Genomic DNA, 26,873 nt, shown 5'->3' with positions numbered 1-26,873 from the left:
TCATCATTTCTTGAGTAGAAGTGATAGGGAAGCCAGAGATGACAGTACTATCAGGAGATGGGACTGCAATAGTGGGAAAGGCTGTAAACCACAGAGATACTGGTGATGGCACAGAAACTGTTACACTAAAGAGGAAGAAACTTGAAGAGAAGAATAAAAATTCTGTCCCAGCCCACGCAGTAACAATAGAATTGCCCTAACAATCCTGCTACTGAAAGTAGCAATTGCTCGATCTTGGATTTTCAGACCATTAACAAAATAAATAAAAGCAAAAGGATACAAGAATGAAAATGGAGTGTACGAGTTTGTTAAGGGACCTTAGAGGCTTTTGTTCCCCTGATCAGCTGTTAGATACACCATGTGTAGCCTCACAGCCCTCAGCCACTGATGCCACAGTCACTCTCCAGCCCTGCCCAATATCACAGGGAGATACAACCCAGCCCACTGAGTGCAGACGTACCTTGCACCAAGCTCCACCTGCAGCTACCCCTCAGGACTAGCAAGATGTGGTCTTCTGTCCTGCAAAAGAACAACTTTTCTTTAACCCTGATGAAACTCTTTTAATTTTGATTTTTTTCCCCTCCTGTACTGCTGATCTGAAGGCAGACCAAACACATTACATGCAAAAAAGTACATCTGTGAGAGGAAATTGAGAAAAGTATTCAAAATTTACAGTATGTTCTGCTGGCCATTTTTGTGATTATATTGACTTTATTTCTTACTATTTGGTAGGACTTCATTCCCTATTCCCTTTCACTCTAGATAATGTAACTTACTGTTCAAGATCTATCTGCCTATGATGATTTCATTTTTCTGTACACTCTGTAGTACATGTAAAATTGTGTGGCATCCTTGTGAACACTTTGGCAAAACTTTAGCAAGTTTATCTTTACATTCCTTTTCCCATTGAAACTCATCCTTCCAAAGCCTTTCAGAACAACAGCGCAATATGGAGGTAGTGATAGACAATTATTTGGAAAAAAAATACCATCAAAATGTTGGTGTTTTTTCTGAACAGAAAGCAGAAGCACAGTCTACTTAGTAGCCTGATTGAGTGATTAATATAGAATATATATTACTCTTTTTGCTTGTGGACTCTTCAAGTCTTCTGACAAAGACTTATAAGCATTACACAGGATAAAAGTTTCTAGCAGGGTTTTTGTCTTAGCATCAATACACATTTCCTTCATTCTAGAGGTGCCAAGAATTGACATTGTTAAATGAAGTTAATGGAAGGTACAAACGTTCCTCCTTTGGAACAATAGGACACAGCTACCTACTGGGTTGTCTGGTTTTAGGTATCTGTGGTTGAAGCAATTTTACATAGCATAACTTTTGGGGTCAGAATGAAAAGAAGGTAAGCCAAAAGGAAGTGGGAGCTGAAGTAAGAGGTAGGATATAGCCTGAGAAGAAAAGAGATCAGCACAGCATATTTTTAGATGCTTGGGAATGGAGCCCAAAAAAAAAAAAAAAAACTGAGCAATCAAGGACACTGCTTCCCCTTCCAATCACACACACACACACACTCTCTATATTGTATCTAATCACTTACAGTTATGGAGTCATTTCCTTAGGAGTTCTAAGGGAATCACGTTTGGATTCCAAAATGTGTAAGCAATGCATTAATTTGATACTATAGAAACTTGCATCAGAAGTCCTTGACCAAAACATTCAGCACTACAAGTGCAGCGTTATTCTTTCAGTCCCTTCAGAGTTTTCCACCTGGTATGTTTTTCAAGGATGCACATTAACTTAGAAAATAAAGAGAATATATATTAAATTAACTCTAAACTGATAATGAATCTTTGCATGACTTCATTGTCACATTAAGAAATTTATTTCAAGACAAATAAGAGGAATCTTTACTAATTTTATTGTTTCTGAGAAAAGGCATGTAGAAGGAAGAGTGGGTGGCTGAATAAGATCCCACAAAGTAGTCAGCATTTATGACAAAAAGGCAAATGCATTGACAAGTGAAATTAAAGCTCAGTGTGATATCACTGAGTCACACACTGAGAAGCACATCTGCTGACACAGAACAGAAAATATCTCAAGTGTATAGTATAATGACAAGTAAGACCTTACAGAAGCAGCAGAATGTAAAAGGTTTTAAAATCATTACACATAAAGGGAAAAATCAGGTAACACCCACAGAATTTGGCATTCATGCTGTCACTAGGACAGACAGAAACAGAAAAAAGATTAAGCCATTTAAAAAAAAATCACTTATGGACTAAAGTGTAACAACCAGATATTTTATTTGATTAGTAATAATATCTGAAACTTCACCTTATTTGAAAAATCAGTATAGTTTTGAATGGCTGCCCTCTGTATGAGTGATAATGCAACTGTACATATGTTACAACAATACAGGCACTGCAGTAGTATATACGGAGAAGTAATGATTGTTATTTCACTTTTAAAAGTCACTATGCCCTAGGGCACAATTAACAGGCAATAAATTCCCACATGCTACTGAAGTTCAGAGATTAGTGTTTGCCTGTCAAAGCATGGAAACACATTTACACCTAATAAAAAGGGACTAATTAGCTGTTTAAATAATAGGAAATGTCAGTCAAAGGCCACAAAAGGCTATGAACAATAACTAAACCCACCCCCAAAAAACTGACACGTGTGTTTACAGACAAATATAAAGCATTCAAAAGAGCCTTAAATGTTTGCCAAGTTATCCAAAAAAGAAGGAACTTTATTTAAATAGTGAAAGCAGAAGTTAGTGCTAGAAACTCACTGGAGTAGGGCATGTGTCACTCCAGTCTGTGCACTCCTTCACAGATTGATTTAGGAAAATTTTGTACATACTGGACAGGAATTCAGTGAGAGCTTGGAGCATTAGAAATCATTAGAATATGTTTTGGCCTTGTCTAGCCATGGGATTGCAGGTGAATCAAAGAGCATGTCTGAACTCCAGGCCAGGAAACTATTTGATAGTGGTCAAAGGTGAAAAACTGGATCCTAGCTACTGCTGATGTTGAATTTGTACATCCAGATATCCAATTAGTTTTTTTAAGAACACTATAAATACTATTCTGTTAGCTTTAACATCTTTAACATCTTCTAGTGTTCTCCTCTCTTTTTTTCCTATTTTTCTTTATCTTTAAATGTCAGAGAGGTCAAAGTGGTCATTAACCAGTAACCATATACTTATATCATCAATTTCTGATTGATTTAATGGTTTGGTCTACTACACAGTGCTTGTAATCTGATAAAATGAAGCTGTATCACTCAAAATTGAACCAACACTATGAAGACATACCTTTTTTTCTGGTGTGAATCCCCAAATGTAAAACAGGTGCAGCACAAAGTGATTTTTGTCTGAGATATTTGAGTTTCCAAATTCAACTGAGCACATCCCTTACCCAAGGCATTCAGCACCTCAGTGAGAAAAATTTGTGGCTCAGCAGAGGCACTTGGAAGGCATACATTAAACTAATATGTTGCATTAAGCAGTGACAAACTAATGCATAAATCATCAAAAGCAGTTTTGAAACTAAAAAGATTTTTGAGCCAAAGTTCAAAGGCAGACAGTGCTTGACAAATTTGTGGATCTTTCCCATTCTGATTTTCTCCTTGTTTATGGCAGAAGTCAGCCCCCAGGCAAAGAGCAGGAATGATCTCACATGGTTATAACTAAATGCAGAACCTGCTTAGTGTTTGCGATTCGTGCCCTCTCTTCCATGTTGCTTGCTCTGCATCAGTGTTGCTGTGCAGCACTGAATGAGAGCTGCATCAGAAAGAGCAGACTGAGCACAGTGGTGTCCCCTCTGGTCAGTGTGTGTGGGAGAAATCTGATCTGTTGTGCCCAGCATGGGGATCTTCAGTACTAGAAGGACAAGCTAGAGCAAGACCAGTAGGAAGGCTACCAAAATGTTTAAGGGGGTGAGCACATGACGTGAGAATAAGAGAACTGGGTTCAATCAGCTGGGAGGACAGAAGCTAAAGGAGAGATCTGATTGCTGTCTACAATTAATTAATTGGTGGTTATAGAAAACAGATTCTTCTCAGAGAGAAAAGCTGCAGCTGGGGAGCTGTTATTAGATGTAAGGAAAAATCTTCCTAATGAGGTGCCTAGGTGGGAGAAGAGGCTGCAGCAGAATCATCATCCTCAAAGGTACTCAAGGCCCTGATCTAGACAGTCTATCTTCAAAGCTGACTCCATTTGGAGTGGGGGAGTGGGTGTAGGCCCCATGAGATCCTAAGATTCCTTCAACTGAAATTATGATATGATTATATGATTTACAGGCTCATGAGAGAAACACATGCTGAAATCCAGTTTAGTTATAGTAGCATTTAAGTTTGTGATTGAATTATTGCTGAAACAGAATCAAGAGGGAAATATAGCCAAGGGACATAGATAAATACATTGCCAATACGCAGGTTCCAAATAGTTTGAAAATGGGAAGGATGTTCTGTTTAGCCTGCCAGATTGGACCAAAGAGATAATTTGTTATTTCCAACATTTGTAACAGCCTCTTTTGATTTGGGGCAAATATCTTAATCTCACTATAAATCAGCTGCTGATTTTATTAAGTAAAAGGATAAACCTGTTGATACTTAGATATTTGAGAAGCCTTTAATAATACTTAAGAAAATGCACAAGTGGATTCCAACAGGTCAAAGGAGAGGATGCATCTCCTTAAGTTTGGAATAATCCTCTCCTTAAGTTTGGAATAATTTGTATTACTGTAAGATAAGCTGTGCCATAAAAGCATCATGGACAGCAAAGCTGGGAGGTTTAGCTCCCAGAATCTATCATGTAGACATATGGATTTGGTTATTAGAGTCTCACCCGGGAAGATATGATGCAAAACTTCCTCAAGCCTTCAGATGCAGCATTAATCAGAACAGAATAAAAAGTAGGATGGATCTTTCTTTTCCCAAGGGTCTTATTAATTGCACTTGGTGATGGGCTTTTTTTGGCACCATTGCCAATAATACATTGACAAAACCACATTGTAATCTCTGTATTAAAAAACTGGTTGTCCCAATGACTTCCAGGAAATAAACTTCCAGATGAAAAAAAAAAAGGTTCCAATTAAACTTGTGTTAAATATGAATGATTCTTGGGAAAAAATATAACTGTCCTAAGACAAGTACATTGACTGCTTACAAACACAGAGATCTTTGCAAGTTATTTAAGCAGCAGAAAACTCATTGCACTGCATTCTTTGAATGCCACGATCACCACAAGAATGAGACATGACTTCTTCCATGTAACGCTTAGTACACACCATGTTCTATATTTCCAAGTGGTGGTCTGTCAGCCTGTGTTCTCCACAAATCCCAATGCGATTATTCCCCATGTGAGTCAGTAGGTGAAGCAATATAACAGAAGTAAAAGTGAAACTCTACTCACAAGCCTGAGTTCAGTAAAAAAAAAAAAATCTGTCTTGGAGTGAAACTCTTCTGACAATTTTATCATTGATATGGTAAAGAGTTGTCTCAAAAGCAAATTTATCTACCAATTTACCTGCTGCCAAGATTAGTTTCCTACCATGCTTCTAGAATGTCCCATCTCAGCTGCTCTACTGATACCATCCACTTTGACATTCTTACAGTTAGCCTGACTTAGTTAGCTAAAGACGATTATAGAACCATTAGGCTTGGAAGGACCTTTAAGGTCATTGAGTCCCACCTTTACCCTAGCACTGCCAACTGTAGCACATCTCCAAGAGCCATATCAACACATTTGATTTTTTAATCAAATACTTTTTGATTTTTCTAATACTTCCAGGAATGGTGACTTAACCACTTCCCTAAAGCAGCCTCTTTCAGAGTTTGACAATCTTTTCAGTGAAGAAATTTTTCCTAAGATTCAATCTAAACCTCCCTGGCCAACTTGAGGCTATTTCCTCTTATCCTGTCACTTGTCATGTGGGAGAAGAGACTGACCCCCACCTGGCTACACCCTTCTTCCAGGCAATTGTAGAGAGCAATCAGATCTTCCCTGAGTCTCCAGGCTAAACACCCCCAGCTCCCTCAGCTGCTCCTCACAGGAACGTGTGTTCTGGACTTTTCCCCAGTTCTGCTGCCTTTCTCTGGACTTTCTCCAGCCCCTCAATGTACTCCTTGCAGTGAGGGGCTCAGAACAGAACACAGTATTCAAGGTGTGGCCTCACCAGTGCCAAGGACAGGGGACCATCACTGCCCTGGTCCTGTAGGCCACACTGTTCCTGACACAAACCACTCACTGGCCTTCCTGGCCACCTGGGCACAGCTGGCTCATGTTCAGCTGCCATCGACCAACATTCCTATTTCCTTTTCCACTGGGCAGCTTTCCAGCCACTGCCCTCAGTCTGTAGCACTGCCTGGGGTTGTTGTGACCCAAGGGCAGGACCAAGTGCTTGGTCTTGTTGAACCTCATACAGCTGGCCTTGGCTCATAACCCAGCCTGTCCAGAGCCCTCTGCAGAGCCTTCCTACCCATTACGTAAATATCTTCTACCACAGACTGACTTACACCTTATAAGCATATGTCTGTATTCCCAAGGGCATTTTAAATCCTCAGATTGCAGGCCTGGTTTACAAGTTCTATCTCTTGATTTTTCTTAAGCTTGAAGTATAAGCATCTTATAAGTAACTTACAGTAAAAATTATATTTTCATTCTCTCTATGTACATTACCTAGTAGACTGTGACCCTTGTCTTACATTGTAAAATGTGATGCCTGCACATTTTACACAAAGAGAAATAACTCATATCGATAAGCAATATTTTTTTTTTTAACTAGCAGAAAACCTGCATGGGAAGAAAAGGACCTCTAGCCTAAGAAACCAGCAAAATCTATGTATTCATAGATTAGTGAAATCCTGGACATAAAATGATCACAATACACTGTCATTGCTTGCAGACCTTAATGACCAGATGTGCTTCAAATTCTTAAACTCCATACTGATTGGCTCATGGGAAAATCATAAGGTAGATTCAAGCAGGTAAGAAAAGAAAATATATCACTGCAACTTTTCATCAGATTCTGAGTTTCTACAAGGTCTTGGGCAATCCCAGTGAGCTGAAGTGTGTGAACCATGTGGGCTTTCTTATGCCACTGCCTGGTTTCCTCTTCCTTGAGAACAATGGTATGAATGGGACTGGGAGGGCAGGAGAGCACCCAGCCCTGGAAGACAGCTATTCACTCTGCTCCAGCCAGAGGCTTGTCAGCATTTCCACTGTTTCACACGAGTCCCAACTTCAGACAGGGATGACTTCATTTTAACCACTTTTCTCACATTTAAAAAAGTCAAAATTAGTCAAAACAAAAACAGCAACCATGTGTGCTCAGGGATGTGAGCGGAGAAATAAGGATAAACAAATCTGCTCTCTTGCATATCCTACCAGCAGTTCGTCTCAGCATGATCCTTAAAAACAGCAGGGTGCCTAGCCTCAGCTTTTATCAAATAACATTTATAGGACACCCCACATTCCCTACCAGTGGACCACAAAGAATCAACAGGGAATGAATAGGCTGTCTTTATTCTTGAAATGTTAGGGTCCAGCTTACTCAAAAAAACCCCCCATGATCTATTTTATTTTGTTTTCTTGTGCTTTATAGCATGGGAAAGAATGGATGAGCAGTGACCCACACAGGCTTACTTATGAAAAATTATGGTTCATCTTACAGGCATGTTTATGAAAACAACTGTGTGTAAGGACAAATACCCCTCAAAATCAGTTCTGCATCTGCATAGACACAAGAAGGTAGCTGTAAAGTCTGTTTTACAGGAATGTCAGCTATTCAGTGTAGGAAGAGGGAATGCATGCTCTAGCATGTCTAGACAGATGTGTCCAGGGCTGTTGTCCCTAGACAGCAGAGGATATATGGCCTTTAAAGAGGACACAGTTTGGCTTTGCTATAAAAGAACAAGCCACTTCCTGGAGAGGAAGATACAATGATTTTTTAGGAAAATGCAGACACATTGTGAGCTCCAAGGAACAGTGATCTAGAGAGGAAGGAAGAGGCTACAGAGTGAGGACTAAACATTACCTACCTACAAACCTTGTAATTTAGGCTCATAGCCTGTTATAAATGACTTCTTGTACAATCTTCACCTCAATGACAAGAAGAAAATACCTTATGTCTTTATTGTTTTTCTCTTCTGCTTCTCCGCTGCTTGAAAAGAACAACCAGCTTTTAAAGTACGCCTGTACTATGGATTTCACTGCTAGTAAGGAGGGAGGCCAAAGTGGAGTATGCATTGCAAGAGAAGAAAAAGGCTCAGTGCTCAGGAAAAGATAAAAAAAGTAAGAAGATATAGAGATAACTTGATAATGCATGCCATGTCTCCATACTTAGACACTGACTCCCTGGAATTTCAAGGTTTCAAGGAAAATCTGGCTCTGTTGTGTTCACAGAATTCATGCAGAAAATAGGAAATGTTTTCCAAAATTTTAATAACATAATTCGCAAAGTCAGCAAGTTATGTTTTACTACAGGAAAATTAGGAAAAGCAAGAAAAATATGTGAGTGGGAGACAATGGAAAACTGTTTTTTAGCTTTCTTGTTTCAGTAAGTAAGCACATAACATCCTTCCTTTGGCTACAAGACAGCTATGTTTTCTTAATATTTTATTGTGAATAAACACAGATGGAGGTTCAAGGAGTTCTCTTCCATAATTATTGCTGTGGCTTTTAACTGCTGAATTAATGTATTGGGTTGAGTTTCTTTTTTCATAATTTTTCAAATAATAGAATTATTTTAGTAGTATTACAAAGGCTAATGTATTATCATAACTCAGTAGCTTGTGATTTTAAGTACTAGGAAAGGAAGTGGGGGATAGGACAGACATCAAATCCTTTGAATAGAGAAATAATCCTGAAATCTTCTCTTCTCTTTCTTATCACCTAACATTCACATCTTATTATGTTCAAATATGCCAGACAGTAGTTAATAATAGATAAGCGTATCTAGAATGAGGGCCAAACACATCACTTCATGCTCTTTATCTCTGTAATCTTCCTTCAGAGGAATTCTCTCCTTCTGGAATTTGGGGCAACTTTTTGGGAAACCACAGTGATACCAAACTCAGTAAGTTATCAGTCCTTACAACATATGTGAATTGCCAGTGGAAGCAGAGCAGATGAAGATATCAACTGACAGCAGATTTTTTCCCATCATATCTGTCATTAGACTAAAGAAAGTATGAGCTCACGGCATATTAGGTATGAAATGAGGAATTAATAATCTCACAAGCTTGCAGGAAAACTGCCAGGAAAAAAACATTGGGAAATATGGCATTGAAGCAGAATAGTAGATTATTGCATTAGCCTCTCACTGCCAGACTGGTAAGAAGCTGAGATCCCAGAACCACAGAATCACTTAGACCTTTGAGATCACCAAGTCCAGCCTTTGACTGAACACCACATTCTCAACCAGACCATGGCACTGAGTGCCACAGCCAGTCTTTCCTTAAACAGCTCCAGGGATGGTGACTCCACCATCTCCCTGGGCACCCATTCCAATGCCCAATCACACTTTCATCATTAATGGAGGAATTGGTGGGCTCCAGTTTGCAGACCTTCAGGAACATATCTCGAAGAATGAATATATTTTTCAGTCTGTCTTTGAAAATCACCCAGGAATGTGCAGAAGCACATACTTTAGGCTGGATTTGAGCACTGCTTCAGGGAATAAACAAAACATGTTGGCAGGCTGAGCTAAATAAAAGTAATGCAAAATGCCAAGTGCACTTGATGTAAGTGCAATTGTCTCTTTATTTAAAGATTGGAAAAATTCTTATTTTTAGAGTTTTGGATGCACAGTGGAGTGTTTTAAGAATGCTTGGGACCAACACTTGCATAGTGTAGCTATTGCATTTGTATGGTGAATTCTGGTGATTTAGTCTTGTGTTCATAAAAATGGGTATGAAATAAGACAGAATAGAAGCATAATCAAGCATATCTGCCATTCAGAGAGAGAGAATAGTTGAAATAGCTTATCACCCAATCGCAATACTATTTTTCAACATACAATGAAAAGTAGGTTGTTTCTCTTGGACACAGACCAGATCCACATGTTCCCTCTCTACTACAAGAAGAAAAATCTGGCCTCATTTAGCCAAATCTTGTGCACTGAGAAGCTACAATCCAGCACATCATTTAGGGTATGATCCTTATTTACGCTCTTTAGACATAAATATCCCAGAGGAGAAGGCTCCAGACACTCTTCCTTCCTCTCTATTTCAAAGGACTTTTTTTTATCTTTTCAGGATGGTCAGTGTGCTATTCCCAAAGAAAAGCCAAAAGCTATAACTTTTACTGCAATCTGCTTTAGTAGAAATCTACAGGGAAAATCAAATTTGGAAAAAAAAAATCATAGTTTTTGTGCAGATATAGCTGTCCTTGAAATTTGGTGTAGATCCAATTTCTATCCAGGGCATAGCCACCAAAAATGAGTATTCTTCCTCAGTTTTCAAGCAGAATGAGAAGATATGACATCACAGCAAGACTGAATGGTAATTTTGAAGAAAACTGTAGAACTGAAAATGTCTGTTTCCAAGGTGGCAGAAAATTCTTAAGAGCTGAATAACCAAAATGTCATAGCTTAGGTGATTTTCATCCTCAGTTCCCAAACAATCAGAACAGTAATCACAAATCTTACAATAAGGGTTTTCAATAAATCTTACAAATATTTGTTTTATCTGTTAGTTCATGGTACACATAGGAGCTTTATTTAAGAAAGAGAGGGAAGGAATATTTTAGATAGCAGTAGAATCAATAATCTGATTATAACAATATGCATAAATTTATAATACATTTTGAAGGAGAGTGTAATTAGGCATTGGAAAATAACACAGACTGAAAAAAATGCCAATTTCCAAGAGGAGGCTGTGTCATAGCAATAAAATATCCTTATTTGACTGTGAAAAGAAAGTTTTGAAAATAGTAAAGTACAGCTCTCACGTAAGCATAATTTTAGTTTAGTACTTGAGATGTTATAAGGAAAAAGGTTTAAGATGAGAAGAAGAGTAGTAATGGTAGGATTGAAATTTGAATAGAAGTTTACTCACAAGACTATAGTGAAGTGCCTTGAAATGCAATGATTCAGCATATACTGGAGTTCCTTGGGATCTATTTTTAGGATCAGTCTTATTTAATACCTCCATAGCTGATAGTCACTCAAGAAATGTTAATTAAAGTTAATGGTAGCCCAGAAAGTCATGATGTCTGGAATCAGAGGACCATCAGACTAATCACACATGAATGACATGAGAATAATAGAAATGTAACAGAATAAAACTAGATCTCTGATTAGAGATTAAAAAAAGACTTCCCACAGCAAACTAAGAGCTTGCCAATCAAACATCTGAGATGAAGAGCAAGCCTGAGAAGCAGGCTATCCTATGAATCACCAGTGTGAAGCAGTTATAAAACCCAAATGTGATCCTAAACTGCATGAGAAGAAGTGCATGCACAGCTACAGTACTACTGCAGCTGTGCATGCACTGATGTGACCTCATCTGAAGCTCTACAAAAGTTTGACTACGCATGTTCAAGAATGTAAGACTGGAGCGTGTTCTGAAAAGGGTTCTTGGGATTATCAAAGGAACAGATGACACAGAGTTTTTATGTACTCCTCTTGAAGAAACAACTATATGAGCTAAAAGCCATCGAAACAAGTAGGTATAAACTGGCTTTGAATGACTTCTGTCCAGATATTAAGTTTTCATGACCGGAACAATGAGGTTTGAACACAACTTCTTATAATAAGAACCGTCAGGGAAGAAGGAAGAGGAATGAGATCAAGTTAACTTAATATTCAAGTTTATTAAGATGTTATGAAAATAATTATACAGCATGGCTCTTTGTAACATCAGTGAGCAGGACTCGGTAAGTCAAGAGGAGCCCTTGAATCCAAATATCGACCTCCTTCCCTCTCCTCATGTCCCTTGAGCTTGTATATTGCTTTGATCTGCCCACTCTGATCCTTCACCACAAAGGTATTCACGCAAATTTACTCTCAGAGGAGGATATGACAGTCTGTCTTGAAATGTCCACTGTATATATTTCCCAAACCCTTTCAGGACTGTTTGCTTCTTTGAATAAATGGCTTGGGGTTTGCTTTTCCGGTAATCTTTCACAACTTAAAAAAGTCCTTTAGAAGAAGAAACCACACAGGTTTTCACAGTTAATTTGCATCTTTGCTCCAGCCTGAATCGAATTATTTAAATCTTTCTTTCTTTCTTTCTTTCTTTCTTTCTTTCTTTCTTTCTTTCTTTCTTTCTTTCTTTCTTTCTTTCTTTCTTTCTTTCTTTCTTTCTTTCTTTCTTTCTTTCTTTCTTTCTTTCTTTCTTTCTTTCTTTCTTTCTTTCTTTCTTTCTTTTTCTTTCTTTCTTTCTTTCTTTCTTTCTTTCTTTCTTTCTTTCTTTCTTTCTTTCTTTCTTTCTTTCTCTTTCTTTTCTGTTTTTTTCTTTCTTTTCTTTTCTGTTTTTTCTTTCTTTTCTTTCTTTTTCTCTCTCTTGCTTTCTTTCTTTTCCTTTTTCTTTCTTTCTCTCTCTCTTTCTTTCCTTCTTTCTTTCCATTGAAGGTCACTCTGAAGCTGATCCACAATCTTCCTTTGCAAAAACAGAGCTAAAATAGAGAATTTACCCAGTGGCATTATCTTGGGGTTTTTTTTCTCTTTAGTTTCAGTTCAGTATGTTAAATACAGAACTTTCTACAACTTTGTAATGGTATGTGATTCAATAACTGAAAAAAAACCTTGTATTGGCTCTTTGCTGCAATATTCTTTACTTAGTAAGTATAAAGCTGCCACTCTTTGAATTCACTGACAGTTTCTGTCACAAGCATGGTGTGATATAAGCTGAATAGGAACTCTCATTGTGACAAAGTTCCAGCAACACACAATCAGCATCTCACAGCAATAAACTGGAGCATAGGAGCACGACTTAAGTATGACACATATAACAAAAAAAAATTAATGCCATGGAACAGCTAAGTAGCAGTAAAGATTCAGAATTAAGAGATGCAATATGAAAATCAAGACAAGTTAAGCCCATTATGTGGAAAACCTGCAGTAAGGAAGTATGAATGAAATCATCCATAGAAAATGTATAGTCATAGTTTCAAAAAAATAAAAAGTTTAAAAAAAAGTAGGAAAAAAAATTATGATACACTATTTTCTCCTTAGAAACAATTAACTTCACCACTCTTTACAATATAATATTGTTGAATGCAATAAAAGCTTTTCCTGAAGAAACAGTGGAATAGTTCTCCATTACAAAAACAACGTTGTTTTTGCTCCTTCAGCGAACTCCATTCTCCAGTATGTGGGATCATTGCACCTGTGTGGAACTCTCTGTAAGACAAGCAAGCCCTCTACAAGTGTCAGGGCTTGCACATGAGCTTACTGTAAGCTACGACCTCTGTCTACCTAGAAGAGAGCAAGCTGCAGTTTTATGTCAAAAATGAGTCATCAGATTTAAACCTAAGCCCAAGCCTGGCCAATGTTTGAGAGGCTCAAGACCTATTTCTGATTTTGCTGGCTAAACCTAGGCACTGGCTGGCTCATATCCTGAGGAGTTAAACTCGTTGCTGCCTTTGAAGATCCGAGCCTTAACTATTTCTAAGCCAGACACCACTACGATATCTGTGGGCTTAATTCTTAAGTAGCATATTGTGTCTGGATCAGAAACTTTGTCACAATTTCATTTTTAAAATAACACAAAATGCACATGAAGAATATTTTTGATTGACAGTTTCTTAGAGGGAAAAGGAAAATATTCTTAGTGATACACATATTTTTGCTTAAAATGCCTCTTTCTGTGCTGAATGCCAAGTTTTCAGTTTGGTGATTATGGGTTCATTTATTATATTCAGCCATAGTAGGAAATTAAGGTGACTTCTGATTATTTAGCTGCTTAATGAATGTGGTTATGAGTCAGAACAGTCTCAGACTCCCCTTTTGCTGCTAGGCATTTTGGCAAACTCTTGTGGGACTTTTTTTCCTGCACAGTAGCAAGACTAGGAAGTAATGTTCCATTCAATTCTTTCAGCTGTGACTACCATTAATTAAATTCAAGGTTTCCCGTAGGAAGACACTCTCACAGGAAATGTGCTCTTAGTCTCACCTATATGTTCAGAGTGGGTATGCTTCTGGGAGAAAAATCACTCCAGACTGAGGGGAAACACAAAAATATTTTCCTTTGAATTCTCATGAGGGACGTGATTTCAGACCAGAGGTCCTGACTACGTGAACACTGGCTTGGTTAAACGTTGGACTCAGCCTGCAGGATTAGTTTAATAGTGTCACAGAGAGGTAATAGAGCTTACTGAAAATAGTTATCAATCCATTAACTGGGAAATAAACCTACCAGCATTCTGTCACCTACTGCCCATATAGCTTCAGCTGATGCACGTACCTTGCTTTTTATATTTGTTTGACCTTGTTTTTTCATAATTCTCACAGCACTGCGAATGAAAAAGTACTCGAACCCAGGCAGAAGTATTTGAGCGAGGCTGAACAAGGCAACTGGCGAGAGCTGAGGGAAGCAGGCGCGGGGTGTTCGGGTACCGAGCATCCCCTAGTGACCGGCTCTCCCAGTGCAGCATCCTGCTTGTCTGAGTCTGCACAAAGAGCCCGGACTCACGGAGTACAAACAACGGATTAGTACAAATAAAGTGCTCCTAGACTTACAAAAGCATTGACAAGCTGCAAAATAAGTCATCACTTCTACAGAAAAAGGACTCCTTTTAAATCCAAGTACATTGCTTGGATCGAAACACAACTGGTTTTCCTTGTCTGACCCACCATAAAAGGAACAGAAGATAGATATATTATCTTTTCACTTAAATTTCACTGATGACTTATCAATCAGATAACGAAATGAGGGCTTGCAGTATTATTTCCCCACTAGATGTTACAGTATGTTAAAAAAGTCTACATTCGTACAGAGATCCTGATGCTCTCTTTCTGGTCACCTCTTGGACTGCTTGCTGCTCTTGAGCAATGAGGATGGGAAAGTTTTGACTAAAGAAGATCCTACAAACTGTAGATTTTACTGGTAAACAAACAGGAAAACATAAGCTCCTTCAGCAATATGTGGGATTTTTTTTATTTTTTTCTTTTTGTCTCCGTGCAACAGTAACTTTTTTTCTAAATACTTTCACCAGCTTCAGGAAAGGGTGGGTTAGAGACAGGGGTTTCCTGAGCCCTTTCAGAACATGGTTTTAACGAAGCCGTGTGTTCAGAAGAGCCCCTAGAGAGTCTTGTTTTGGAACAGTCTGACGCCTACTCGTTATTATCTTTGCTACGTTTTGCAGTTTTGTGTGAAATTTATTTTTAATCTTTAACAAAACATGCCTCTGTTTATCTTAAATTCAGAAAAGGTTTAATAATGTAAAACAAAATAACTTTTTAAATAATTAGATTTACAATGAATGCCAAAACATAAAAGGATAAAGCAAGTTAACAAGAAAGGAGTTCTTAAAGATCAAAGAAAATGTGTTTATTTGATTTGATTAAAAACAAATAAAAAGTACTTTCACTTTAACAAGTTATAACTGGCTGTTGACAAAAACCAGTGAAAGAGTTTCCCAGTCCCACAGGATAAAGGTTTTCTTGTGATAGAGGTTCACGTAGCCAGAGCAGATTGCTGACACTGATACGTCAAAGGAATTATATTTTGAAAAGTGACAAAGCTGCACCAATATTAACAAAACTTGGATAAAAAGACAGGCTTCCTTGGAGAACATAGTCCTTTTGCAGCCTTTCCCCCACACACAAAAAAAAAAAAAATTTAGGACTAGGGTTAGGGTTAAGTAGCAAAGGCTGCCCCATACCAGACTTCTCTACCCACGGAGGAGGAGATCAGAGGAAGCCAGCTCTCTTCTGGGAAATCTCCTGCTATGTTAAAGCAGGTTTTGAGCTAATGTTGTGCCTCTGTGTGACAGTTTTTGAATCCACCTTTCTTCTGGAGGCTTCGGCAGGAAATGTACAGACCTCCCACGAAATGATGCCATGCTGGGATCCAGGCAAGAGAAAGCTAAGTAACTGAAACCAGAATTTGCTTTAGGTCAGGCAGTTTAAGATTTCTTTAATGAGGTTTTTTAGTTTTTAATTCCAATTTAACTGATAAAAGACCATTTGACCAGTATAATTTTCTTTAAAAAGAGTAAACACTTCCCCATTTCCAAAAGATAAAAGTATCCATAGTCTAAGGATAGCTTGAATCTTTAATGAAGGTCCACAGCTAAACAAAAAAGACCAGATTTGACATTCCAAAAATGCTGTGGTAAAAAATATCCAGAAAACACATGAAACAGTCATACATTTCAGACCTCCACTACACAAAGTGATGAAAATAATTCTCAAAAAACCCCCACAACATTTGGAGTTCGTCTTTAAAGGCAACATGTAAAATTCATCATCCTAACTTTAAGGAAGTCACCACTTTAGAGGAGCTATAGTAATTTTCACACTAATTTTAAGGTGTCCACATCCTCTTAAAAGAGTGTCCCCATACCAGAAGGCCCCTTTAGCAACTGCAGTGACTGCATGTCACTTTCTGTCGTGTTACCATCTGCCTGGGAGACGCCTTGGGGCAGAGTATGCAGCCCTGCAGCCAGCTCCCGGCAGGGAGGTTTCAGTGTGCCTGGCGCAGCGCCCCTGGGCTCCTGTCTGCTCCCTGGTGTCCCCGGTGCTGGTGGCAGCCCTGACATCACCTGCAGCACGCAGGGCAGCCACACCCACTGCTTCTGAGCGGCCAAAGTGCTCATCGCTCACCACGGGCTCTCATTTCTGGTCCCCGGTTTGGTCAGCCCGACCATTGCTTGTGCGACTCCAGTGTATTTGCAGTGGGGCTGCAGAGAGGCACCCAAACACCCACTGCCAAGATGCTCACTGTAAGATTGTTAAAGCAAAGTTGGTTGTGAAAGAAATCAAGCTTCGCTCCAATTTTAAATACTTGGTAATCTGATGAAAAAAAATAAGTGTGTGATTTGTGTTTATGTCTGGAAGTTTTCCCTAGTGTGAAAGGCTCTAAAGGAAAACCAGCTCTTTCTTGCAATGTATGCCCTTTTATGTTATGCAGCCTAGACTGTGGATCGCAGTGATGTCAAAAATGTACATGGAGTGATTGCATCCTGTCTGTGTCCTGCAAGAATGACTTTGAAAGTTAGATGTTTCATCTCTACAGTCATATCCTGATCAACAAAGTCCGTCAATAAATAAATACATTTAGTGACAAAACCTAGCTTTCTGTAAGCTGCAGTCAAACAGGAACTTGTTTTTTGTATTCACTTCTATTCTATAATAATGAATCCAGCACCACAATAACCAAGTACCCATTATAATTATAAGATCAGAGAAACCTTTGTGGTACTCATTTTCCTAAAAATGATTTTAAAAACTCCAGTCCTCCATTCTCATTCTTTTGAAGTTTTTGCTTTAAACCTAAGACTTAAATACAAAGGGCCAGAACTTGGATTGAGAATGTGGGGGGTGGGGGATTTAAGAGGTGTACAGATATTGTCCAAGAAACAGGAAAATGGAGTATAATGTGTATTCATTTTTCAGTCTTTTTTTTTTTTTTTACAAATCTGAGAGCCATTAAAACATATATAAAATTCCTGGTTAAATATTGCCTCTGTGTCTGCGTGCGTGCATGAGAGAGATGGCGTTTAATTGCCACATATAAAACTTACAAAACCAGGTCATTTTGGGTTACTAAGCATAACCTAAATTAAAAGCTAAAGGGTTGAATGAGCTACATGTCTCAGGAGAAATACATAAAATATATAAATATCCCAGATACACATGTGTAGCTATGCATTGGAGTATATGGAAAACTCTCTGGAAGTATCACTGCCTGGTTCCAGCACCTCAGGCTGTCAGCACCGTGATGCTTTTGGTGTCACCCAAGCAGTTCTTGCTGCCTGTGGCAGAGCGGGACAGGATGAATTTGACCAAGAAAAGCTGCCCACAGCAGGCATGGCTACCCTGGTCCGCTGTGGGAAGGTGTTGGCCAACTTCAGCTTGTGCTTGGGATCACGGTGGCACTGAGACAGCTGGGCTTTGCTGGCAGGTGAGAACGACCGGGAGTTTTAGCCTGGAGAAGAAGATGTCAGGGGTGACCTTACTGCTCTCCACAAGTGCCTTAAAGGAGGGTGCAGCCAGGTGGGGTCAGCCTCTTCTCCCGGGTGACAAGCGACAGGACAAGAGGAAACGATCTCAGGTCTTGTCAGGAGAGGTTTAGGTTGGACACGAGGAGGAACTTCTTCACAGGAAGGGTGATTTAGCATTGGAATGGGCTGCCCAGGGAGGTGGTGGAGTCCCCGTCCCCGGAGGTGTTTAGGGAAGGACTGGATGTGGCACTCAGCGCCATGGTGCGGTGGACATGGCAGTGTCCGGTCACGGGTTGGACTCGCTGGTCTCATAGGTCTTTTCCAACCTAGCTGATTCTGTGCTTCAGTGAACAGCACGTTCAGTTTACAAGGCACAGACCTACGAGTAAGAAAGCCATGGCGAAGGAGGGCGCAGGGCGGAACACGGACCCCTCACGCCCCACACGAGGCAGCCCCGCCGCCATCCCCCACGGCGCCCTCAGCGCCCGCTCTGCCCCGCGCGGCCCCGCCCCTCGCGCGGTGACGCAGGCGGGGGCGGGCCGGAAGTGAGCGGCGGCGGCGGCGGAAGTGTCTGCGCGCGTCGGGGGCTCAAGATGGTGAGTGCGGGCAGCGGCGGCGCCGGGCGGGCGGGAGGGCGGAGGTGTCCCTGTGCCGGGCCGCACCGAGCCAAACCGGGCCGAACAGAGCTCCCTTCCCCGCCGCCCCCGCCAGATAACCCTCCCCTCACTCTCTCGGCGTCCCCGGGGGCAGCGGGGCCGTGCTGAGTCATAGGGTCCGGCGCGGCCATGGCGGGTTTGCTCGCGGGCGCGGGGGGCCGGAGGCGCCTTTTGTACCACGCGTTGGTGCAAAAGATCTTAGCTGTAAGCAGGAGTTTTCTGTTGGATCTGACAGCGCTGCTGGGCAAACCCTTGCACTGAACTGCTCATCGCTGTCACCTTCCAGAGATTATTGCTGTCACCTTTTGTTGTTTGTATTGCCCTATTGGTGGAGCAGTTTTTACGAACAATCCTAAAATCACTTCAATAAATTTGGTTAGGTTAGAGAGAAGTTAGTGGCCTGGAGTACTAGTAAGCAGTACTTGGTAAGTCGGTGGACTTCAGGTGATCTGCTACAAGTTACTGCTTTCCTTTGTTCTCAGTTATTAACTGGCACGCTAGACTGCTGGAATACACCTTGTCCTCCTCCTGGCAGCCTCAAACCGTGGCTAAATTTGATCTTGTGCCAGTGTTGCAGTAAATGAAGGAATGCTCCTTTCTGTCCTGTCAGCTGTCAGGACCTGCCTCTTTCCTTTCCATCCCTGCAGCCCAGGGTGGGAACAAACAGGGGATGTATTGTGAGTTTAACTTGGTCTGGGTCAATCAGATACAAAAATGTTGTCAGTACCTTTAGTTTTCATCAGACTCTCTGAAAGAATTCCATATTAGTGTACAGTTTATATTTTGGTGTGCTTTGCCTCTATTTTAAAGAAACTCTAAAGTCTAGGGATTGTCCAGAGGTACTTTAAGGAGTCTTCAAGCACTTCCTTTCATCTGGCTGGCCTAATGGCCCATACAAAAGCAGTCTGGTTCTGTTGAAGTAATCCTCTTTTATTTTGTTGTTGTTGCAGAATTCCAGAGGTGCTGCTTCTCTGTTGAAGGATAATATCTCACTTACAGGCGTTTCAGCTGCAGGGCTGTTTGAAGGTCATGATCTTCTGCGCAGAGGGTACGCTTCACTTTTGCTTGCTGAACTGTGTCACAGGCAGTGTTGAACTGCAGTGTGTGCTAAATGTTGGCTTTTACAGAAGTTTCTTGCCAGGTGTGTTGCAGACAGGCATTTACCTCTGTGGTACTGTCCTTTAGAAAAGAAACAGCAAAGTGTTGATAATTAAAAAATACCTGATATTTTTAATATGCATTTCTGTGAATGTGTCATAACACTGTGGGAAATGGGACAAACCCCAAAAGGAATATAATAAAAATAGTTTGGAATTTTCCTTTTTTGCCTGAGTGTGAAACTTATGTCTCTGTCTTGGATAATGAATCCAGAATAAGTTCATGAGTTTAAAATGCCATACAACTGGCATTGGGGGGAAGGTGTGTACAATATTCAATTGCAAAAGTTTGGAGGCTTCAAAATGTGTAGCTTGGACATAATTAAATCTGTTATGATTTCATTTATTAGTATTTTAATCTTTCTGAAAGGTATCAAGGAAGAAAAACATTCTGTTTTGTCAGGCATAAAGGATGTTTGGAAGACTTTTTCTTGTGGTAGTGATGTAGTTAGAGGTTTTACTTGCTGCTTCACTATTAATCTTTTTCTTTTGTAGTTCAGACTTTGCTAGTTGTGTGTCTCTGTGGGCTGGTGTTTGTATCTGAGATTGGTTTTGGAATGCAACTTAAAAAACCATATCCCAATTAATTTGAAGTTAATGTCTTTTCTATTTATTCTTCTAGCTTTACAAGTGTGAAAAATGAATTGTTGCCCAGCCACCCACTGGAGTTGACAGAAAAGAATGTAAGCATAACATCAGATGTAGCCATCTTCACTCTGTACTAATTATGAAGTCAGAATTAAGGTGTGGTTATCTGGACTGCTTTGTACAGTAGCAAGTAATGAGCAGGGTCTTTAACAGAATGAAGGTGTTCAACAATAGTAATATTTTATCTATATAAATAACATTGTTGGCAAGGCTGTTCAATATTAATCTCATATCTCTCCCCACTTCGAGTGTGTAAGCAGGCTTCCAAGCAGGGGCTTGTGTGGTCATGTTTAGTCATCCAGGAGTGTGTGTGCAGCCACCATAGGTAGGCCAGGGACACAGCTGTCACCTCGTGGAGGCTGATCCTCCCATTTTCTCTGTAGATTTACCATCTGTCTTCATTTTCAGACTGTCAGCCTGTGAACACGTACATATTTCCATAAATTGCTCGATCCCATCTAGGCATTTCACACCTACAGTTGATCATAAGTGTTTGCAGTCTTGTCTGGCTCAGTGCTCACTCATGGGCCATTACAAGTGTCTGTGGAAGCTAGAGGGAGGCCAGACTTGCTGGTTGAGCTCAGTGTCTCTGGTGCTCCTTTTGTCAGTGCAGAAGATATGATGTATCAAACGGGCCTGAAGCAAAGATGTTGTTTTGATAGAATGTTCCAAATTGCTAAGTTGAACAGCAGGACAAGGTCTGACTGTAATGTCTAATACATTCTGGTTTTAGCCAGTGTTAGTGTTGCCTTGCATTAAAAGGATGATTTTGTGACACCAAATTTGAGTTTATTTATAAATACTGTTAATACTGTTTCAGAGCTATTTGTCAATTTAGTTTTTTTTAAAGTGATTGCTATAACTTAATTTTTAACTCTATTCTTGCTATACAAAACCTGGATAATTAATTGAAAGATCACATGCTAAAGAGACAAAAATGCACAGAAATAAAACGGGCCATGTGATCCCCTAAGAAGTATGTGAATCTTCTAAATTGTTTCTTCCACATTTGGTTAATTTTAGGCCAGTTTAATAATTATTTTCATGTTCATTTGAATGGCAAAATATGTAATTTAGCCTGAGGTACTTATGGTTATTTTTGCTGCTATAACTGTTAAAAAGGTTTTTCAGGTAGCACTGGTAGAAACCAAATGTCTCTGCTATAGAAAAATCCTTATCTCTATAAAATAAAAAAAATGAAAAAATAATGTAACCAGAATGACCAGATTAGGATGAGGCACATAAATAGTATTTTCTGCTACCTTTTGAAGAGCATTCAATATAGATTGTTACAAAGAAAGTGCTTGTTATATCTTTGACTTACATTTTTCAGTTGGTTTTTGAAATCCCTTCTCATAAATATGATGTTCTCATAATAATAGGCTTTGTCATGGTGATGGAGTAGAGAATTTAAAATTAGAGATTGGATTTTTTTATTATTTAAGCTTAAGTTTAACATTAATATAACTTACTTCTTTGTACTTCAGTATACATGAGTAAGCACTTTTTCTTTAAAAAGTCTCTACTAAATAGATTTTCTTTATCTTACTGGTAAGTTTGAGAGCAGCTGAGGAAAACAGGAGTTTTCCTTTGCTTTTCACAATCATAAGGACTGTAAGTGGTGCTTTGTTTTCCTGCTTGATAAGAAAAGAAGCACATCAAACATTTTCAAGTAGTTTTTGATGACTGACTAATGACATCAAATCAAATCTTTAAACTGGACTTAGCTTCCTATTCATTCAGACAATATTATTGTAAAGTAGTGCAAAATTGTACCACTTGGTGGTGTTACATCTCCTGATTATCAAAAATAACAAAATAAAATTTCTGCTATTAATGTGGAATAAAATCCAGCAAAAAAAACAATTTCAGCTTCACAGAACAAATCTTACTGCATCACTTCTTCCTGTATGCTTGCGATATGTTTGATAGTATCAGTGAATTTTTACATACAAATTAAGTAAGCATGTTCTTTTAAGTAGGATGTTACAAATTTATTCTATGGCTGTACTTTAAAGTAACTTTTTAAAAATAAAAATCAATATTGTTTGTGACAGTTCCAGTTAAATCAAGATAAAACAAACTTTGCCACACTGAGAAACATCCAAGGAATCCATGCACCTTTAAAGCTGCAGATGGAATTCAGAGCAGTGAAACAGGTGGGCATTTTTATCTAACTGGTATAACTTAGGCCATTTGAAAAAATGTTTACCTTGAAATATGCTTTCAGAGACACTTTCAGAGATATCTTTCTTTGTTGAGATACCTTATGTTTCTGAAGGAAATTAATTCACTGTTAAAAAACTGCTGTTAAAAACGATGAACCAAACAGTGCAATTACTAGTTTTTAGAGCAGTCCATATACTAACACCTCTTAGCTGCTGTTCTTTTATTGGTTATTTGGTGAAGTGGTAACTGCTCTAGCCCTGCTGTGGAATAGCTTCCTGGAAAAACAGGAGGAATTGAGTATTAATTCCTAAAATGAAGACTCTCTCCTGCAGAACATATGACCTTCACGGGAAGGAGTCTCTGCAGCTGTAGGGAAAAGAGACTTAGGGGTCTGAAGGAGGTAGTGATTTGGGAGTAGATGTAGAAGGAATGTGAAACCTGAAACAGAGAGTTTTCTATGTGCTTATTGTTCCTCAGCCTTTGTTGTAAGATCAAGGGAGCTCTACAGGGAGTTAAGTTCAAAGGTTTTAACTCTTAATTGAGAAGCTGAGCCTGTCTCCTTTTCCTTCTTTTCTCCTAAGATTGAGAGTAGCTGGAGAAAGGGAAACATGGAAAGCTCATTGGTCCTAGTAAACTTTTTTGTCTTGAAGGCTGTCAGCCTACTATGAGTAGGTTTTCCAAGTGAGTTAAAGCAATTTTGTACTCTGAATGATAAGGTGATACATAGTGAGCTGCATTAAGCTTGGCAGAAGTTACTGGTCCTGAAGGTGTGAAAGTCAGGATGTGAGATACGCAAACATCCCTTGGTCTCAGCTGTGCTGTCTTGAGGACTCTTTTTCCTAACTAACATTAGCACATTGCAGAGAATGAGGAAGGTGAGGATGTCCTGTTAGTCTGTCTCCAGAGGTGGTTTTGAGAGATGGGTGGGGGAAACATGGTGATGAGAAGGTTTTTCACTTCAAGATTCATGTTGGGTATACAAGTTTTATTGTATTTTAGCTGAAGTATCTCTAGTAGCAGTGAATGCATTCTCAGAAAATTTATGCTCTGAAATAAATTTTGTGTGCTACTTGAAATTTTTTTGGAAATACTGTGAGTGAAGGGTACTGAAGACTGTTAAAAGTAACTGGGAGTGGACTTGAAGCTTAAGACTTGGTTGAGATTGGAGACATAATTGTGATTTAGATTAATTAAAAGGAGGATTATGTTTGATTGTGAAAGTCAGTATAGCTCTTTGTCTTGCATTCCTGACCTGTGTCAGAGATGTAGGAGGCTTAGAATGTAGTTCCCAAACTCTGCAGTATACATCAGTTGCCCAGTACTGACCTCAGGGTCTGGAGGTTTGCAGTGAACCTCCCCAACTTTATGTGAGAGGAGCTTTACAGAGTAGACAAAAAGTACTTTATTTCTTAAAGTGCAGTATTTGCTGTACTACCTACACCACAGTGAAAACTAAAAATCTGTTAGAAGACTGTTCTTCTCAAACAGTTAACCAAAAGAAGATGGTGGTGTTTGTGTGTGTTTGTGTGCCAGTAGTGTTGTTTTTTCTGCCTGTTGACTTTTCCAGGTCACTTCAGACTGAGAAATCCAAGTAAGAACCCTTTATATTTCAGACTTGCAGAGACTTGAACTCTTGCTTGAACTCTTTTTTACAGGTCCAGCGTCTACCATTTCTTCACAGCTCAAACATGGCAATGGATATTTTGAGGGGGAATGATGAATGCATTGGTTTTGAGGATATCCTTAATGGTAAATACATTCTGGCTTTATTATGGAAACATTTAAAGGTAAAATTTGGGAGCTGTGAAGTTCTTTGCCTCTACTGAACAAGAGAATTAAACTCCCAAAATGCAAAAGATGATATTAATCATAAAAGCAAAGAAGCACTGGGGAAGGAGAAATAAATGTAATTGAGCTGTAAGTTATGTGGAAATTACTCTGAAATATTGAGCAAGACAGTAGGCTGTCCTGCTTGTAGGCTGGGTTTCTAGAGGAGTAGATTATACATGCATGTTGTATGCCTCTTTCCTCAGAAACTTTTAAAGTACTTGTGCAGATTTTGTCAAGCAGAGGTTACAAAGTTTTTTACATTCTGTAATTAAGAAGAGAATGTTAGGGAGGAGGTAGAGGATTATTGAAACAGGTACTTAGCAGGGGAAAGGCTCCCTCAAATGAACTCAACAGGCTGCAGTTGCATGGTAGCCTGCTGACTATTGGTATGTGTGGAATAGAATAAACTTGGAAAATGGCTTTTGAACAAATTACTTCTAGCTTGTATTTAAGGAGACGAAAGAAGGCAGAAAGTGGGATAGGAGAAGGGAAATAGCAGGGGGATAGAGAGCTGGAAATAATGGAGGAACAAATCTGAATCTAGAGGCATGAAAATAACCCCAAATCTGGGCTTATTTTCTGAGATGGATATAGAGGGACCAAGGGAAGGAATCTTGGGCTATTGTGGTTCCACAAGCATAGAGCAATGTTGAACATAATTGGTAGAATTTTGGCTATTTACCACTGCTTACAACAAACAGTTAGATTTTTATAGAGTGCTGAGGAGTGAGTGGGTTGCAAGTGGTTTTGGTAAGGCTTTATTTATCAGAAAGTGGACTAGATATTTTTGTTGTCTCTGGAGGAATCAGAGGCATTAATATGTCTTATTTATGGAAGGAAAACATGATTAATACACCCATAAAGAAAAGTGTATTTCTTCTAAACAGTCACAACATGTGTGTTGGCCCTGTATTTTTTATTTTTTTGGTTGGTTGGTTTTTAAAATTTTTTTAGGGCGTTTTTTTTTTTTTTTTTAGTTTTTTGTGTAGAAAAGGAGTTCATACTGTCAGTATTGGTCTCTTGTGTCCTCTGCACATTCCTTGGTAGCCTTTGAGGACAGTGGCTAATGTCTTTACAGAATGGAGGAAATCTCAGAGATACTTACAGGTGTAGAACTTCTGTGAAAGTAGGCAGCTGGGCAGAGAAGAGAAACCAGGAATGTGTCCCTGCTAACAGAAGGGAGAACTCCCTTCTGCTGTTAGAGAAGTTGTGTTGGAAAGAGATGTAGGGCAACTATGGAGAAAATCCTCAGTCAGACTTGAGTTTTCTCAAACACTAAACTTGTGGTGTAATCCCTTTGAGGCTCAGGCAGTTGGAGTCTGTGCTTATCCAGAACTGGTTGGTTTTACTTGAAATGTGTGTGTGTCCTTATAACAAGCTGTTCCACAATATATGTGTTCTGTCAGTGCTTTGGATAGAGGCTTCTGAGTTACAGATCTGCACTCTGCAACACTGTAAAAAATCAGTCAAGTAACTGTTGCACTAAGCATTATTATGAAAAGAGATGTTCACCTTCATAAGTTGTTGTTAGTCTTTGTAACTTGGTAAAGGCTTCTTACTGTCCTTTTCTTTTTTCAGATCCTTCCCAGAGTGAGGTTATGGGAGAACCACACATGATGATGGAGCACAAGCTTGGTTTATTGTAACAAAATATACTTCACAAAAATGTTTTGTGTGTGTCTTTCTAGCTCAGATCTAAGTACATGGTACTAAATTGACACTCACAGTGTTTAGCAAGCAGACCTAGTTATCACTTGCCTTCCTTAATGAAAAGGCACATTAAATGTTTAATGTCTCTAAATTGTTCTGTACCTGTTGCCAATCATACAAATGTCCTGTAACTAGGTAGTTTAAATAATGCCTTTTCATAAACTGCTCAGGACAATAGCTTCTTAAATATGGAACTGCTATATATGTATACAAGAAATTCAAAAATACCCAGGCATTTTAAAACTGACTACTGTGGTAAATGCATTTCATGGGGGAAGAGGAAGGTATTTTCCGTTGCATAACTCTTTGTTCATGAAAATTTCCATACACTTTTTAAACTATTGAATAAAAGTTTGCTATAAATGCTGTTGCGTTTCAAAATATATTTAATCCTAAATCAAGAATCTCTTATCCATGACCCAGTGTTGTCCCTTTTATTGCAATATCTTTAAAGGTTTTTAACTTTGGCATTGCCAGTTACATACATTGTAGCCCTCTCTTGACAGTTATTTGAGTGAGCCATTAAGTTTTATGTAGAATTGAAAGCATTGCTGTAAGAGTGGAATTAAACAATTTTTCATGTTTGTCCCTGGGAGGGTATTTTAGTTTCTGAAAGTAGAAGCAAGTTCC

The 26,873-nt window shown here is 39.1% G+C and overlaps 1 protein-coding gene across 3 annotated transcripts; it reads left to right on the top strand.

Annotated features, from left to right (window-relative positions):
• Positions 1-18,590: 18,590 nt before the first annotated feature.
• POMP (proteasome maturation protein) lies at positions 18,591-26,610 on the top strand. 3 transcript variants are annotated; one of them, XM_064409119.1, is made up of 6 exons: positions 18,591-18,669; positions 19,680-19,777; positions 20,509-20,569; positions 22,592-22,693; positions 24,359-24,452; positions 26,112-26,610. In XM_064409119.1, the coding sequence occupies exons 1-6, from the start codon at positions 18,667-18,669 to the stop codon at positions 26,177-26,179; spliced, it is 426 nt and encodes a 141-aa protein (XP_064265189.1). In that variant the 5' UTR covers positions 18,591-18,666; the 3' UTR covers positions 26,180-26,610. The 3 variants fall into 3 exon arrangements, with proteins under 3 accessions (XP_064265189.1, XP_064265187.1, XP_064265188.1); XM_064409118.1 differs by lacking the exon at positions 18,591-18,669 and adding an exon at positions 18,804-18,933; XM_064409117.1 differs by lacking the exon at positions 18,591-18,669 and adding an exon at positions 18,792-18,933 and having other exon boundaries at positions 24,359-26,201.
• The last annotated feature ends 263 nt before the right edge of the window (positions 26,611-26,873 follow it).

This window comes from Passer domesticus, chromosome 2, assembly GCF_036417665.1.
Source record: "Passer domesticus isolate bPasDom1 chromosome 2, bPasDom1.hap1, whole genome shotgun sequence".
NCBI classification, from domain to species: domain Eukaryota; kingdom Metazoa; phylum Chordata; class Aves; order Passeriformes; family Passeridae; genus Passer; species Passer domesticus.
The sequence above is the reverse complement of the archived record's forward strand: the minus strand, read 5'-3'. Positions and strand labels throughout refer to the sequence as shown.

Coding starts and splice junctions, on each gene's coding strand:
- POMP (XM_064409117.1), top strand. CDS start 18,859: ATGGCGGGTTTGCTCGCGGGCGCGGGGGGCCGGAGGCGCCTTTTGTAC. Junction 18,934..19,679: donor TGGTGCAAAAGATCTTAGCT/GTAAGCAGGAGT, acceptor TTGTTGTTGCAG/AATTCCAGAGGTGCTGCTTC. Junction 19,778..20,508: donor CATGATCTTCTGCGCAGAGG/GTACGCTTCACT, acceptor TTATTCTTCTAG/CTTTACAAGTGTGAAAAATG.